We start from the raw sequence: 17019 nt of genomic DNA on the forward strand, positions 1-17019 counted from the left end.
TTTAAACTAGTACATTATTATATATTTTATTATTTTATTAGGTGAAGCACCTTCCATTGATGACTTACTTGTACTTTAAGCTGTATATTTAAATCAGTGAACGTTTATCAACTTTTAGCATTCATTTACATTTATCCAAATATCAAACTTTTCAAAACATTTCTTTCAGGGTAGCTAGTCTGTGTATGATGCATTATACTTCTGTTCGCCCTGTATACTTATACATCATTGCATACAAGTATTTGGTTTCCAACGATAACTAATGTGGACTTAAGACAAATCATTTTAATGTATCTTAATTGCGTAAATAATGACGTCTGATCCATTATTATTGAGTATACAACCGCATGCTGTTTTTGTCTCCTACATTTCTAATTTCTGCAATTTTAGTAGGCTGTCATTGGAAGAGGTCTGGCCCTCGCCACCCCCTTGGCGGGGCCCCTCTTGTGGCAGCAGCGAATACTCAGTCAGATCGCGGACAGCAGCGGGGAGATGCTGCCGTCCAGCGCGGAAAAACAAGAGACTTTACAAGATATTTGGATTGTTTTTTTTACATTCATCAAAACATGGATAATAACGACACGTATCTACATCTTAGTAAGTGTTTAGTAGTTTTGTTTTCCTTTTCCTTCTCAGGTCCGCGTTCTTTCATTTGCACGCGTCTGTTTCTGAGTCCCCCCATGCTCTGCCTTATCTGAACTACGAATTCTTTTGACGGACTTTGTACGATATGGTCATAAATTGTACTTGTTTGAGTTATCGGCGCAGTCGTGTCATGTGTATTGACTTGGAACCAGTGCCAATGTTAAAATCAGGTGATAAAGATTGTGCCTCTCAGTCAGGGTCAGGGGTTGGCACTTTAATTGCGGTTATGTAATTTATAGCTTTCCAGAGCGCCTCTTGCTAAACAGTTTGCTGTCGAGTAGTTATTAATGGCTCTCAGTTGGTATCTGGACAGCAGTATGTCCTGGTTTATTTATTTGACAACAGTTTTGATTTTGTAGCCAGTTTACAAAAGGTCTATGACAACCCAAGATTGCCCCAAACAGGATCAAGCGGTCACGAGTAACTTCACAACAGATCTGATGTCACGATACTGACAAGTGGAACGTGGATTTTCCATTACTCTGCTTGTTATGCAGTTATGATTATTTCATTTTGTCACAGTCATCAAGTTGAGTAGACTTAAATAAACAATGTACAATAAGCATATTGTACATCTTTAATTGTGTAGTTAAGTATGGAGTACTAGTTCAATATTGAATTCTCCCTCATTTGTATAAAAGCGTCTGCTAAACAAATAAATAAATGTAAATGTGATTTATTAACAGCACTGAAATGAATGAGCATAGTCGGGCTTATTTCAAGCCTAAAATTATTGACTTAGTGCTGAAATGTTGCTCATCATCACACCTATTAAATTATCCGGACTCTGGGTTGAAGGTGTTTGAACATTTAAAGAAAGCGACCGTACTTGTTACATCGTATAACATCGACCCTGAAGTCATTTTTCCTTTACTAACACCCGCTTTGATGTTTTTTTTATATTTACCTTTAAATTTGTGTTCAATGGCAACCTGTGAACTCAATGTCCATTTATTTGAAGTTTATCTGCGTCTCGCGATAAGTTGTGCGCGCTACCTGAATTTATTGCATCATTTCACGCCCACGTCATTTTCGCCACAAAACAACTAAAATAGCAACATAATCAAAATAAGAGATATTAATTAGTCACTCTATTAGTCATTAAAAATTAACTTGAAAGGTTAATGATGTTATGACTGGTAGTATTGTCATTTATGGCATACTTCAAAAATGAAGAAAGAATGAGGGTAACATGATTTATTCATTACCTGGTCCTCCAATACTTTTTTTATCATCCATAAATATATAAAGTAAGTAAAGGAAAATTTGTGTGCATTTTCTAATAAAGTAAGGAAAGCAGTGTTGTACTGTAACTACAGGTCAGCTGATGTTTCAGTAGAAGACCAGTATTGTGTTATTGGTGTTTAAAGACCCCTTTCTTACTTGTGTTTATACTGGCCTCCAGGTAAAGGCTGTGATGTCCTATTCACTCTTCACTAATTGCAATTGTTGCCGTTTTGTTTTCACATCTTAAGAAGAATCTGGAAATCATTGCTGTCTTACCCGTGTTTGTTGACTTTTGTGATGCCGCAATTGCTTTGAATAATGTCAAAAAGTCTGAATGTCTGCTTGCATTAAAAGTAGACTGTCGCTATTTTAGACCAGCACAAAACAAGTTTGAACACAGATGACCTGATCCATTAGATAACATTCAGTCCAAAAAGCCTGGCCATTAATGGTGACTACCTTCAACACAGGCCGAACTGTTATTTAGCTTGCTAATCAAATTGACCTTCTTTCTGCCCCAATTATGACAGGCTCTTCCAAGGCTAGTTTCAGACATGAACTATGTTCCAGATGACCCACGTTATCCTTGATGATGTTGGCTGTTTCGCATCCCACACTCTCAGAAAATGGTACAAAAGCTGTCACTGGGGTGGTGACCTTTCAAATAAAGCACATTTTTACCTAAAAAGCGTAGTATATCATATGTGTGCCTATAGGGTGCATATTAGGACCTTTTTAAAGGGTACTGCCCCCGTTACAGCATTCGTGTAATTTTCTGAGAGTGCATGCAAGGTCACTACTAAATAGCAATTTATTTTAGGAACTTTTAAAAAACAAACAAATAAGCACCACTCTCTGTATTATTGATTCATATTTTTCTAATTAAAATTCTATAGATTCCTAAAACAATTAATACATTTCACAGATTTGATAGTAGCTTGACTGTCAAAACATTTAATTAAAGACACAACCACAAAGCCAAATCTGCATGCATTCCCACTCTGACATTTAGAAAGACACCCTTATTATCAGATTTTTGTCTTGCATCAGTTAACCAGTTCTCTTGTGATTCACAATATGATAATCTCCTTAATCTGAGTAGGTAATCCAGCATCACTCTGCCACACATCCCCCAGGGGAAATTGTTTCAGGACCCCCTCTCCATAGCTTTAAGATCCAAGTATCTTTTCCTAAAAAGAATTAACCAAGTAGTACCAAAAGAGATAACGTTTATTAAAATCTTTTCATTGCTATGATAGCTGTTGATTCACAGACTTGCGATTTGTGTGTGATATTAGCAGATTTTCTGTGCTGTTTCTGAAAAAAAAACAGTCTGTAGATGGGACAGCATTCAGTTAAGATAATCACTGCTAATGAACCGGATGTTGTTAAGAAGACTGGGAGTCTTTAGAATAATTACATTTAATTTTTCTTAAATACGTAATGCTATCTGTTATTATAATGTGACATATAGGACAGTGTATATCTGGCAGTATATAATAATAGTAAAAATAATTTACTTAATACCTATAAATTCATTCCCACGCATGTTCATTGGCTTGTTACTTAGAATTAAGTGAACTAACATTAAGCCAATCACAGGCCAATCATCTGTCATGCACGTTTGTTCCGAGTGTGAAAGCTCAACAGATGGAAATGGGAACATCGCGCTCATGCAGCTGAATACAGTGCTGATAGTAACACACAAACTATACATACATCAGGATATGTGTTAGAAACAAGCTGGTCAATAAACTATGCTAATAATAGGTGGCAGTTAGTGCAATGTGCAATTTTATTTATTTATTTAAAAATCAGAACAAAATTGATGCGTTGTGACTTTGCAGTAGAGGCCATTTAGAAGAACGGTGTCAATAACATGCTGAATAATCAAGTGAACAGTTCTATTTAAACCGATCCAATTTAAGATGATAAGTTATACTGTGTATACATGCTGTATAATAATTAGAGCTATGTGCTCCAGAATCTGTGTTTGTTGGTTACATTGATAATTTGGGGTTGTTTATTATCCAACCGTTTGATGGATATAACTATCTGTTAATATAAAAAAAAAATGTATATCTTGTTTAATCTTGTTTAAAATTAAATAAGTTAAATAAACATTATTTGAGCCATCACCATTAGCAAAATTTCTGAAGTACACTTACCGTTTGTCTTTGGTTGGCCAAACTGATAACCCAAACACACACCATCGATTGAACCAATGTTGCTATGTCAGATTGATCTGGATGCTAAAACAAACAGAGCTTTAAAATCATTTTTCAAAGAAACAATTGTTTAATATTGCTGCGTCTCTAGGTCTGTTAAGGATGAAAACTTTATAATAAAGCCTTATAATAACTGTTTGTCTTATAGGGCAAGTTATGCTTATAACAGTCAGTGGGTTTTTTGAGAATCCGTTTTAGAGAGGCATGCATTCATGGTATGCAAAGTTGTGGTTTGGAGGAGCTTGTTCAGGCCTAGAGGATTATATTAGGGATACTGATCTCCTTACTGTAAGTTGTTCCAGAAACCGAATGATCATCACGTGCAGCAACTACGGCTGTGAACATGAACACTCTGTCGTTCCAAGGATGGATGTTCCTTCTGGTTGGAATGTGACATTTAGATGGCGTTAATACCACTAAAATCTCGCCAGGACACGGAAACCCGTCTCTCATATCTCACTTGTGAGTGTGCGTGGGTGCAGAGGACACCTCACTGGCCATCTAAAATGACTTTATACAAAACATCCCACATAAGATGAACAGACAAGTTTGGAAAACATACACTGTAATGCCTTTTAATACAATTAGAGTAAGGGAAAACATTTGTTTTGGGCCGACTGACATGAGCGATTGCATTGTGGCTGGTTGTAAAAATCAGTGTGAAAGCTGCAGTGTATTTGTAATATGCATAACTTCTTTATACAGCCAGGCAGTGTTTTGCTGAAAGGTGTGTTTGGTAGATAAATAGAAGCTTTTGATTGTATTCTATTAAAACAGCTTTAACAAACCTAACCTGGATTGATGGTCTTAGCTGGTTTCGGGGCAGCTGGTAACTTGTTGGCCAGGCTGGAACACCAGATAGACACCAGTTTGGCTAGAAAGACCAGCTAAGACCACCAAAGCAGCTAAGATTTTGTTTTTAAAGGCATAGTTCACCCAAAAATGAATTTTATGTCATCAATTAACCACCCTTAGGATGACCTTTAGTTTCTTTATTTTTTTACACAAAAGATGTTTTGAGAAACGATGGAGGCACAGAGTTGATGGCATACATTAACTTCCATAGTATTTGCTTTTCCTAATATGAAAGTCAATGGGTAGGCTACTGTCAACTGTGTGCTTAACATAATTTAGAAAAATATCTTGTTTTGTGTTCAACAGAAAAAAGAAACTGTGAGTAAATGATGACATAATTTTTGACATAATAAAGGCATTTACTATAACATTTAAAACGTTTTATTAATGTAAGCATTAAAATTAAGCGTAATGATAACAAATAAGATGTACTGTACACACGTTTTAAACAATATAAACATTAAGAGTCACATAAACATGTTTATGTAATGTATTAAAGAGGAAACAGCCTACATCTTGCACTCAGATGAGGCTGATGTGTGATGAGCCCAGAGTGCTTGAATTCAGTCACACCTGTGACCTCAGCTACTGTGAAAATGCCACCAATCATTAACCTCATGACCGAGATGTCTCGCAGCATTTCTTTCATAAAAATGTCAAACTGTCACTTTATGTTTTTTTATATTTATAAAGTAAGTCGATGTAGAAAAAATTGTGGAATAGCATGAACAGGCCAAAGACATACATGCATGACATTTTTCCCCATCTTGTCTTTTTTTCAGGTTCTTCTTTGCAGGTGACCCATAGCCACCTGAGCTCTCCTCCATCCCAGCCTCCTCTCAGCTCCATGGTGACCCATCACCACTCTTCTATAATCAATGGTATAGGGTCACCCTACTCAGTCATCACCTCCTCCTCCCTGGGTTCACCCGCTGCGTCCATGCCCACCACATCTGGAATGGGTTATGGAGCACTCCACAGTCCACAGGTACAGTACAGAGAAAGATTAGATGACCTACTGTGCTAGCAAACAAGTACACACTCAATAATACAAGAATTTCACAGAAAGGCCAGATTGAGATTAAATGTTGTTCGCTATAACCCAGCTTAGTGTTTTTCTTTTTTTGAGGGACTTGTTTACATCTGGTTTTAAGATGCATTGTGGTAGACTGGATCACAAGTGGACAATGCTAAATATACAAGTGTAAATGGGGTGTAAAACGTTTTGAGATGGTCCACTTGCTGATCTTGATTCATGATTTAGAGCTAGTCGAAAATGCATTTGGTTTTGTGGTGTAGACGTGCATGTGGTCAAATGTGTTCGAGCAGCCATAAAAGACTGCCAACTATTTGCTTATTGATCTAATGTGTGATGGTGTACCGACTCTGAGCACAATGTTTTTACATCGGACATGACTTCTAGCGTGAACCCTTTAGGGTCTTTAGGCTTTTATTGAGGCTGATCATCTCCTCTTTCATTTTTGTTTCATTTTGCGAATGTGTGAAAGTCATCAATTGCTCTGAAATATCAGGGAAAGCTCTTACATATACATGGACAAAACTGTCTGCAGTATGTTTACTAACAACACAAGCAGCAGACTCATTTCTCCAGCTTGCGTTTAAAGGGGACATATTATAAAAATCTGACTTTTTTCATGTTTAAGGGCTATAATTGGGTCCCCAGTGCTTCTATCAACCTACAAAATGTGAAAAATATCAACCCAGTAATTTAGTTTTGGTAAACCATTCTCTGCGAGCATGTGAAAAAATAGGTTATTAAAATTTGTCTCCCCTTATGATGTCAGAAGGGGACAATACCGCCCCTTAATCTGCACTATCCAACCACGGCACTGCGATTTAGTGCAGAGATCAACTTATTTGCATTTTAAAGGACACCCAAAGAACGGCACATTTTTGCTCACACCTACAAAGTGGCAATTTTAACATGCTATAATAAACTATCTATATGATATTTTGAGCTAAAACTTCACATATGTACTCTGGGACACCAAAGATTTATTTGACATCAGCTGACATCTTGTGAAATGTCCCCTTTAAACGAAAACAGAGCGACTCGCCCACAAACCACCCCGTTAAAGTAATCAGGACAGAAGTGGTCGAAAGTGGACAAAAGAGACGGATTAAAACATCAGGTATAAATGTGAATGTGTCTCTCTCTCGTTCAGTTGTGATCTGATTGTATAAACAGCCCCTTTGCATGTGTAATTTCGGCAAAGTCATAAGAGGTAATGGGACTTTCTTAAGGGGACAGTTCACCCCCCCTCCCCCCAAAAAAAACCTACTAAAATTCTTTCATAATTCACTCACCTATACTGTGTTAAAACTCATGAGACTTTCTTTGTTCCTTAAAACTTACGTAACACACGCTGTTTCTGCATTTCTGATGTTAATCTGGAGTACCTATAGAGTAGTATTACATCCTTTATATATCTCCGAAAAGTCTTTAGTTTAATCAGATTTATAAAAAAAAGATTGGCTTTACCGAATCTTTCCGATAACGTACAAATAAATGAAGAAGGAGGAGTTATACCGCGGGAGGAGCGAGTACGAGTCATGCAACACTATACAACACTTATAACTTATGACTACATGTTCGTGTCATTTATATAATATGCACGCGCCTATTTCCAACATAAGACCGAAGTCTTACTTACCGCATGCAACTTATGACCCGGTTTGGGAAAATCAAGCGCATCAAACACACACGCAAAACTCCGCTGCTACCCCGGATAATAAACTATATCCATTGTTTCCATAAGGCTGGCTTTCTTCTCCTTACATCCAAAAACACACTTTCTTCTTTCGTGCCATTGTTGAGTTTTGAAATTAAACAAAGCTGTGTCGCGTGATAAAGATGTTTGCAAGTTCTAGCGTCTCCCGCTGATTGACGGGGTGGGCGGGGTTTTTCGGGGGAAGTACCCAATATAAAGAAGTGGTATGTATAGAAACCCCTGAAACGTCAGTTGGACCTGTTATCGAAAAAAACTTTCAGAAACTTGTACGAACCCTGGTGAAGTGCATCCGGCACAGAAATACTCTGTAACATGCCCAACTGCTTTTTTGACACTTTGCCTACGTTTAGCATGAGGAAACAACTCTATAACTGTGTTAATAAGTCAGAATGCTTGAAATACCATTGAACCACCCCTTTAAAAAAAACAAGAATATCAAATAGAATGTTATGCACTGCTTCGCTCACCATTTGTTTCCATTGTATGCTGTGAAATTGAATGGTGACTGAGGCTGTCGGTCGTTAACACTCCCCATTTTGTGTTCTAACATGATGATAGAATTTCATGTTTGGGTGACTATCTCTTTAACGTCCAGGGCTCTGAGGACAAACCTCGACTGTATGCACAACAGTCAATGAGGGAAATGCAGAATGCTCTTTTAATGCATCTCTTCTTTCCTCTGCAGGGCCTCCCTTCAGCCTGAGGGAGAACAGCCCATTCAGTTTAGTCTAGCCTAAAAAGAGCTAATGTAGCGTGACGGACAGCCCTAGTATAACCTTGGCTCACATGGAGGGAGATATCATTGCGCTGAGGCTGCGGAACAGCGGGCGCAATATGCCACGCTTCTAGAAAGCTGTGGAAACCTACCATAAAATTTGCAATAAAAAGCGTCCTATGTGAATGTCTCACCTGAGAGAAGCAACACCTCGGTAGTGGAAATTATTCTTGTGATCAAGACCCAAAGGCTTTTAATTATATACTGTATAGACTATAGGTGGCAGATTAAAGGAAGGTGATGGGGACTGGAATGAATGCATGCGTGCTGTTTATCACCTTCACAGCATCTTTCTGCCTCACTGCCTCATACATGCTTACAGTTTTAGGATAGCGCTCTCACAAAATGTGCATGTGTGTGTGTGTGTGTGTGTGTATGTAAGGTGCTATCCCTTTAAGGTTTGAGAGTGTCAAAATTAATACTTCTCGCTCTTAACATGAGTGCATGGTTGTGTTTGGCTTGAAAGCCTGAAGGGCAAGACGTTTTAGGCAGCTTAAATGAAAGCTTAATACTGTTTTCTTGCAAAGTTTAAAGGAGGGAAAGACTGTATGAAATATGCATTAACTAGTGCTGAGATCCATGAAAAATGCAAGTTGTGACATTGTATGAAAGATAAATGATGTTGTGTTAAAGGAAAACACCACAGTTTTTATTAAAAATATTTTACTATTGTTCTTATCTTATTAACACATACCTATCTTTTTTCAATGATTGCACTTTTAATCTTTGTACGGCGCTTCGTGAATGTGTTAGCATTTAGCCTAGCCCCATTCATTCCTATGGCTCCAGACTAAAGTGTTATTTTGTGCCACCATACTTACTCATGTAACTACTCATGTAACAGTCTTTAAATAGGGAAAACATGGAAGTGTTTGGTGGCTTCTAAATCATCCCTGTTTGGATCCTAAGGAATGAATGGGGCTAGGCTAAATGCTAACACATTCACGAGGCGCTGTACGAAGATTAAGTGTACACATTAAAAATAGATAGGAATGTATTAATTTGTCTAAGTTGAGGTAAAAACATAGTAAAATATTGAAAAACTGTGGTGTTTTCCTTTAAGCGTAAGGAGCAGCTATTGAGCAATAAAGGAATTTTATAGTTTTCTTTTTTTTCAGTTCTTTGACCTTTCTCTCTCTCTTTAGGCATGCCTGTGTAATTGTATAAGATTGATCTGCTCTGTCTACTTGACCATGATCTTGTTTCGCTCATAAAACTTGCCACTTTTGTTAAAGCTTTTGCTGTCCTCTACTGGTGAATGGAAAAGTAAAATAAAATCTCACTTTACAGCTATTGTAAGTGAAGTATGTTTTGCTTCACAGAATTGCCAAAGAAATACTACCATAAATGTTTCCTAAATATTTTCCCCAAAGCTGATCCTGCCTCAAAACCTACCAGAGCAATATTTTGATGACCCTGCACGCAGTGTCACAGTGTTAGAAGACATTAGATTTTACATTTATGCATTTGGCAGACTCTTTTATCCAAAGTGACTTACAATGCAAGATATAAATTATTTATCAGTATGTGTTTTCCCAGGGTTCAAACCCATGATCTTTTGTGTTGGTAACGCAATGCTCTAACACTGAGCTAATGTATACAGGAGCTATACAGATGTGCTTATCCAAAGCAATTGGACTGCATTACAAGCTATCCATTTTATTAGTATGTGTGAACCCATGACCTTTTGTGCTGCTAACATAATGCTCCACCAGCTGAGCTACAGGAAACACTGAGCCACAGTCATCCACCAAATGACTTGCAGTCATCTCTGCACTTTAAAGGATGAAGTATTCAGACGCTTTCTCTTTAGTGACACATATATGCAAACAAAGTTTACATTCCATTGTTGCAATATTTCCCCATCCCTTCTACATGAACTCTTTGAAATCTGTTTACCATTCATGTCTGTTAAGGCCTAAAGCCCAAAAGAATGAACGGAAGCCATACACAAACATTCTCAGGTCACGTGACCCAAGAGGAAGTGCTCAGGTAACAAATTTGGTCGTCGAGGTGGCAGGAAACTGGTGCGCACAGAAACACGTCCTGTCACAGCTTCGCTCTTTCTCATTGTTTTCTCTCTCCTGTCTTACAGATGAACTCTCTGAACAGTGTGAGCAGTTCAGAGGACATTAAACCTCCTCCGGGACTGGGCGGCATAAGCGGTTACCCGTGCGGCAGCCAGGGGTGCCTCTCCAAACACATCTGTGCCATTTGTGGAGACCGCTCCTCAGGTAACTGCCCTCATAAGTGTACCCACACACGTGCATGTTTCATCATGCTGAAACTCTCTATTGAGAAGCAGTCGCTCGAGAAAACTTCAGTCACCTTAAAGCGACAGCTCACGTAAAATACAAATTTTGTCACACGTCATGCAACTCGTATAACTATATGTCTTTCATGAAACACAAATGAAGATGTTATGCCAAATGTTAGAAACAGACAATCTCAGTCACCAATTTACTTTCATTGTAAAGGAGTCAACATTATTTCCTATTTCTTTTCATTTGTAGAATAGCATTGATATTGTATATACTTTGTTTGTGGGGGGGGGGCTATCCTTTTAACTTAAGACAAATCTTATCCTAATAGGCTTTATGCCTTGTTTCCTGTCTGCCATTATTGGACAAACTGATTAATCCAGGTGTGTCTGATTATTGTTGTTGTGACTACTGAGGTCGGGCACACCTGGATTAATCAGTTTGTCCAATAATGGCAGACAGGAAACAAGGAGCTTGGTGAAGTTCAGGAAGTAGTGCAGCTGGGCATAAAGCCTATTGACTTGGTAAATAGGATTTAACTTTTGTATCTATGATCTTATTCTTACAGGGAAACATTATGGTGTTTACAGCTGCGAGGGCTGCAAGGGATTTTTCAAGAGAACCATCCGGAAAGACCTCACATACACGTGTCGAGAGAGTAAGGACTGTCAGATAGACAAACGCCAGCGTAATCGCTGCCAGTATTGCCGCTATCAGAAGTGTCTGGCCATGGGGATGAAGAGAGAAGGTATGGATTGATGTAGTATTGCAGGTGAACCTGTATTGATTTGATTTTATACTTTGTATTATTAACCCAGTGTGGACTACTATGCTGGTCCAGGTCAATTATGGTGGATTAATGTAATAACATTGCAATGCTGTTTAACATGAAAATGTCTGGGTGACCAGTGTGGAAAATAAATGCAATTTTTTTCAGTAGGGTATTGAGATGTTTCATTTTATAGTGATGTTTTGTATGTGCAGCGGTGCAGGAGGAGAGACAGCGTGGCCGAGAAAGGAGCGACAATGAAGTTGAATCCAGCTGCAGCTTTAATGAAGAGATGCCAGTGGAGAAGATCCTGGACGCTGAGCTCGCTGTAGAACCCAAGACTGAAGCTTACATGACTGAATCCAGCACCGGCAACTCGGTGAGATAATTTATGAAGTCGAAAAAGCATGTCCTTCTGATATTTTTTTACATATGTGTCCCTGTCTGTGAAATCCAGGTTAAAGTCTTATGATGTAATAATGAATTTAGGTGCATCAAAATTTGATTTGACTTATTGGTTTCATTTTTGACCTTGTTAAGTCAATAATAAAGATATAAAAAATTAAAGTAGGGCTGTCACAATGATTAAATAATCGTCTTATCATGACTGTTTGACCTCATCGCGATGATTTCAGATCACCGCAATGATTGCACATCTCTTTAAAAAACACAAGGGGAGCTGCAGTGCCTGTATAAATAAGACCGTATTAGATGGTGATCCTTAACTGACAAGTGTAACACGATACATTATGCAAAGCAATTCAATACAGTGAAAAAACAGCATTTAAAGAAATGCTGCAAAACATTGATATGACCTTAGTAGGAGTGGTTACTATTTAAGGCCTGTTCTGGTATAGTCAGATTATTTTGATTGCATTTTTATTTTCAGTTATTTTTTAGACACTTTATTGTGTTTATATCTTATGAAAAAGTTTAATTTTTGTGAAAGATATATTCATTAAATAATAATATTTGTTATGTGTATTCATATTTGCTGCCAGGTAAACCTTGCAAAAGATTTAAATAATGACAACAATGTGTGAAAATTATTTCATGAAGAAAACAAAAAAATTATGAGGAATTAAATGTTAAAGCAATAACACAGACAATTAAGTCCTAAAACAGGCAATTAATCGTCATAATCATCACAATTTATTAGACAATTAACTGTCAGACAGATTTTATAATCGTGACAGCGTGATATAGTCATTTTTAACAAAATCATCCTACATAATGTAAAGAACATTCTATGTAGAAAACAGCCAATCACAAACAGTTTTCACAGGCAGGGTCATATTAGGGCTGCTCAGTTATGTGCAAAATCGTATTCACGGTTATTTGGGTAAAAATCGTAATCGCGATATGCATTTATTTAACCTTTATATCAAGTAAGTGTTACAATAAGTTACACATGTCAAAGCAGTGGTGCCTTCAAAGTACCTTACAAACATCAATTTATATTTTAATCGCAGAATAATTGTTTTACCTCGATTATCTTGTTTTTGTAATTTTTTGAATCAAAAATTAATAAAAAATTAAAGGAAAACTTTAATTGCACAGCCCTAGGTCATTTATTCATAAAATGTGTATTTGGAAAAATCTGATGGGAAATGTTGTAGTTCTTTTAAAATCTTTGTTATCTTGGCAAGTAAACCCTGATTGGAAACCAAGTATTTTTCTTAGGAATAGAATCTGTGAAATGTAGGGTTTAATTTAATGTAGTCTTATAAAACATTTATTAAATGATTTTTAACAGACAATAAAAATCTACCCAAGAGATTATTTTCCTTTCCTACAGGTGGTACTTTGTTAATATGTACAAATTTCTGTCTCTGATTCTCAGACAAATGACCCAGTGACCAACATTTGCCAGGCTGCAGACAAACAGCTCTTTACTCTTGTTGAATGGGCTAAGAGAGTCCCACACTTCTCTGAACTACCTCTGGATGATCAGGTTATCCTACTGCGAGCAGGTCAGTGGCCCTTTATGCAGAAACACTTTTGTGAAATACACTATACAGCCTCTCTTACTCTCTGTGTGTGTATTTAGGTTGGAACGAGCTGCTCATCGCTTCATTCTCACATCGATCTGTGACTGTTAAAGATGGAATCCTATTGGCCACTGGCCTGCATGTCCATCGCAGCAGTGCTCACAGCGCAGGAGTGGGATCGATATTTGACAGGTCAGATCAGATCTCTTATACTGTCACATAATCACAAATACATTTCATTCTGAATGTTGGCATTGCAGCTCCTCCTGGTCTGATGTCTGATGCTACTGTCTGATTACTGTGTATTGTTTGCAGGGTATTAACAGAACTGGTTTCTAAGATGAAGGACATGCAGATGGACAAAACAGAGTTGGGCTGTCTCAGGGCTATAGTCCTCTTTAACCCAGGTAACAGCCTGTCCTGTCTCTTCATCCACAAATAGGTGTTTGTCTTGAAAACCTTTAAAAAACCTCTAAATCAACGAAGAGTTAAATTCATTTTTAAGATAAGATGATGAAATAAATATAAATGTAACTGTCCACTTTTTAGATGCAAAAGGATTGTCAAATCCATCTGAGGTGGAGGGATTGAGGGAAAAGGTATACGCCTCTCTGGAGGCTTACACCAAGCACAAATACCCCGACCAACCGGGCAGGTACTTCGTCCACAGCCACCTTGATGTTTTATTTATAGAAAAGCACTTCTGTTCCTGTTTATGAAATACTTTTTACTTAAAGGTGTCATTATGAAAATTAGACTTTTTCCATGTTTAAGTGCTATAATAGGGTCACCAGTGCTTTTATAAACCTAGAAAATGTGAAAAAGAACAAACCAGTAACATAATTTTGGTAAATCATTCTCTGCAAGCAAGTCATTGAAATTTTGCTCTCTTTGTGATGTCAGAAGGGGATAATACCGCCCCTTAATCTGCACTCTCCAACCACAGCACTGCTATTTAGTGCAGAGATCAGCTCATTTGCATTTAAAAGGACACACCCAAAAACAGCAAATTTTTGCTCACACCTACAAAGTGGCAATTTTAACAAATTATCTATATGGTATTTCGAGCTAGAACTTTGCATACATACTCTGGCGACACCAAATATTTATTTTACATCTTACAAAAGTCTTGTAAGTGAAATGTCCCCTTTAAGATCTTACACATATATAGGTCACGTGGTGGTAAAGTATGAGTAGTTAACCAGTATGTACTTTTTAAGGTTTGCCAAGCTGCTCCTGCGTCTGCCCGCTCTGCGTTCCATAGGGTTGAAGTGCCTGGAGCACCTGTTCTTCTTCAAGCTCATTGGAGACACACCCATAGACACTTTCCTAATGGAGATGCTGGAAGCTCCACACCAGATCACATGACACAAGTTCAGCTTCATGTAAATATCCCCTAGCGCACACTTACCCCAATTTCCTGAAAGAAGTTCTTATTTTCTACCAAGCACAATGTGAAAAACAACAAAGATTTGTAATGGTATTTTCAAGGAAAGCGCCACTGTTGACGTGAAATGTAAATTTACTGTATACTTTTATTTTGTACATAGATTTTTATCCACTGTGATAGCAGCAGCAACTAAATGTGAAATTATTTAATTCCAATCGCAAATTGTATAAAACAGACACCAGCAATGAATTTTAGGATTATGTAAAATTAAAAAGTTGTTTAAAAATGTTGTTGTTTATGACAGTAAGTTATTTTAACATTCTCAAAGTCTGACATCTGTTTAGATATTTAACTTGTTGGTGTGATCACAATTACGCAACAAACCACTCAGAAACATAATAACTATTAGAAAAGTGTGGGATTTTGTGGTCACATGAGAACAGATTTTGCCTTTTCAAACCTCTGTCAAAAAGCCATAGATATAGTGAAGTAATATGGTGAAATGTGGGACCGATTTTTATCAGCAGGAGCTGGATGTCTTGTTAAAAGAAAATGAAAATGTATAAACATATATTTTATTATATATAATAAATTTACATACAATTTACGTATACTGAATAATTACATTGGTGTTATAAACAAATAGCTGCATGTTCTTATGCAAGTTTGCATCTTATTTCTATTTTTTTTTTTTTTAAGTCAAAGCCCATAAACAAAAACTTTAAACACTGCTTGTTAAAACTAAAGTCGTACACAAAGATTATATGGGAGAATCTTACAGTGTTAAAAATTGCATCCTACAAACATCACTTAAAAAATATCCCTTTGGGTGAACATGATTCAACTTTGATCTAGCACAACACACGCTAGCAAACTTTTAAAAAAGCTTTTTTTTAAACCTTGCTCAAAGACATCAAACAGGCTTGACATTGTAATGTAATGCCATCAGATCAAGCAACCCATTAAACTGCTATTAAAGATTTTACAGCCTAAGCAAATGCTCTACTCTTATCCTCCTAAAAGACACCTAACAGACAATCTTATAAATACTAACACAACAGAATGCTAAGCATAAATAAGTCTCCTCATTGTTTCATCTTGATATATAGCACTTTATTTGGACATTATTGACATTATTCAGTACCATGCAAAGTTTAATGGTAACTGGAAATCCTCAGCATGGTGTCACTAATGCTTAAAAACCGTGTTAAATTAACGATTTAGTAAATAGGACAAGGAAGAAATTTTATTGTGTTTGAGCTACATGATTGGATTGAACAAAGTTCAAGTTAACCCAAAAAGTAACAATTTCAAGTCAGTTTAACATGAGGCAGTCGTGTTTGAACGACAAACATGCAATGCCATTAAATCAAAATAAATTGTTTTAATAAAATCAAAATATCTTTTGTGCATCATCTGACAGAAACAATGTCAAAATTCTATCTTAAAACTGAAAACAGTACACACTGCTAAAGACTAAAGTTATAGGCCTGTTTAATGTGTGACTAAGTAATGAAGAATTTAAAATACAATATAAAAAAGTTTAGTATTAAAGTTTTGACTAAAGTTTCTCATTACTTTTAGGTGTAAATGTTTTTTTCAGGTCTGTCTGATGTGTCTAAATCAATGAACTTGTGACTCACTGGTTGGGAAACTACTATTGCTCCGCAAATTAAAAAGCACTTGTAAAGTGTCTGGACCAGCCGGAAAGGAACAGCAATAATGATTTTTTTTCAGAAGGCATGAATGAAATGCTTTCATCTGCCTCTTTGTTGTGTGTCTAGACTGATGGTATTTATATTGTTACAAATGTAATTTATGGTTTTATGGGTAATTTATAGGTTTATCCATCAAGTGATAAATTCTCAAATAAATATTTTTGCTAAAATCTCACATATGGAATTACTGCATCAATTGCATCACTTTTAAATGAAATTACACCTTATTTTTATTTTTAAATCTTTGTAAATGTAAACATTAGTGGCAATGCATACCCTTGCAATAGCGGAAATATATGACTTCTTGAAAGTATAACAATTGAATTACAAACAATTACAAAACATTTATTTTAAAAACATTTACAAAATGTCTCTTCAAGTCACATTTATTTGTATAGGACTTTCCT

At 36.8% G+C, this 17019-nt stretch overlaps 1 protein-coding gene across 1 annotated transcript; it reads left to right on the forward strand.

Annotated features, from left to right (window-relative positions):
* Nucleotides 1-404: 404 nt before the first annotated feature.
* rxrga (retinoid x receptor, gamma a) lies at nucleotides 405-16782 on the forward strand. Its single transcript, XM_065276126.2, has 10 exons — nucleotides 405-597; nucleotides 5738-5943; nucleotides 10579-10717; nucleotides 11313-11492; nucleotides 11729-11892; nucleotides 13357-13486; nucleotides 13564-13696; nucleotides 13820-13911; nucleotides 14054-14159; nucleotides 14725-16782. Exons 1-10 carry the CDS (start codon nucleotides 567-569, stop codon nucleotides 14870-14872), a joined length of 1329 nt encoding a protein of 442 aa, XP_065132198.1. The 5' UTR covers nucleotides 405-566; the 3' UTR covers nucleotides 14873-16782.
* Nucleotides 16783-17019: the final 237 nt, after the last annotated feature.

The sequence above is a fragment of the Paramisgurnus dabryanus genome, chromosome 6, assembly GCF_030506205.2.
Source record: "Paramisgurnus dabryanus chromosome 6, PD_genome_1.1, whole genome shotgun sequence".
Classification (NCBI taxonomy): domain Eukaryota; kingdom Metazoa; phylum Chordata; class Actinopteri; order Cypriniformes; family Cobitidae; genus Paramisgurnus; species Paramisgurnus dabryanus.

Coding starts and splice junctions, on each gene's coding strand:
- rxrga (XM_065276126.2), top strand. CDS start 567: ATGGATAATAACGACACGTATCTACATCTTA. Junction 13,912..14,053: donor TATAGTCCTCTTTAACCCAG/GTAACAGCCTGT, acceptor TCCACTTTTTAG/ATGCAAAAGGATTGTCAAAT. Junction 14,160..14,724: donor TACCCCGACCAACCGGGCAG/GTACTTCGTCCA, acceptor GTACTTTTTAAG/GTTTGCCAAGCTGCTCCTGC.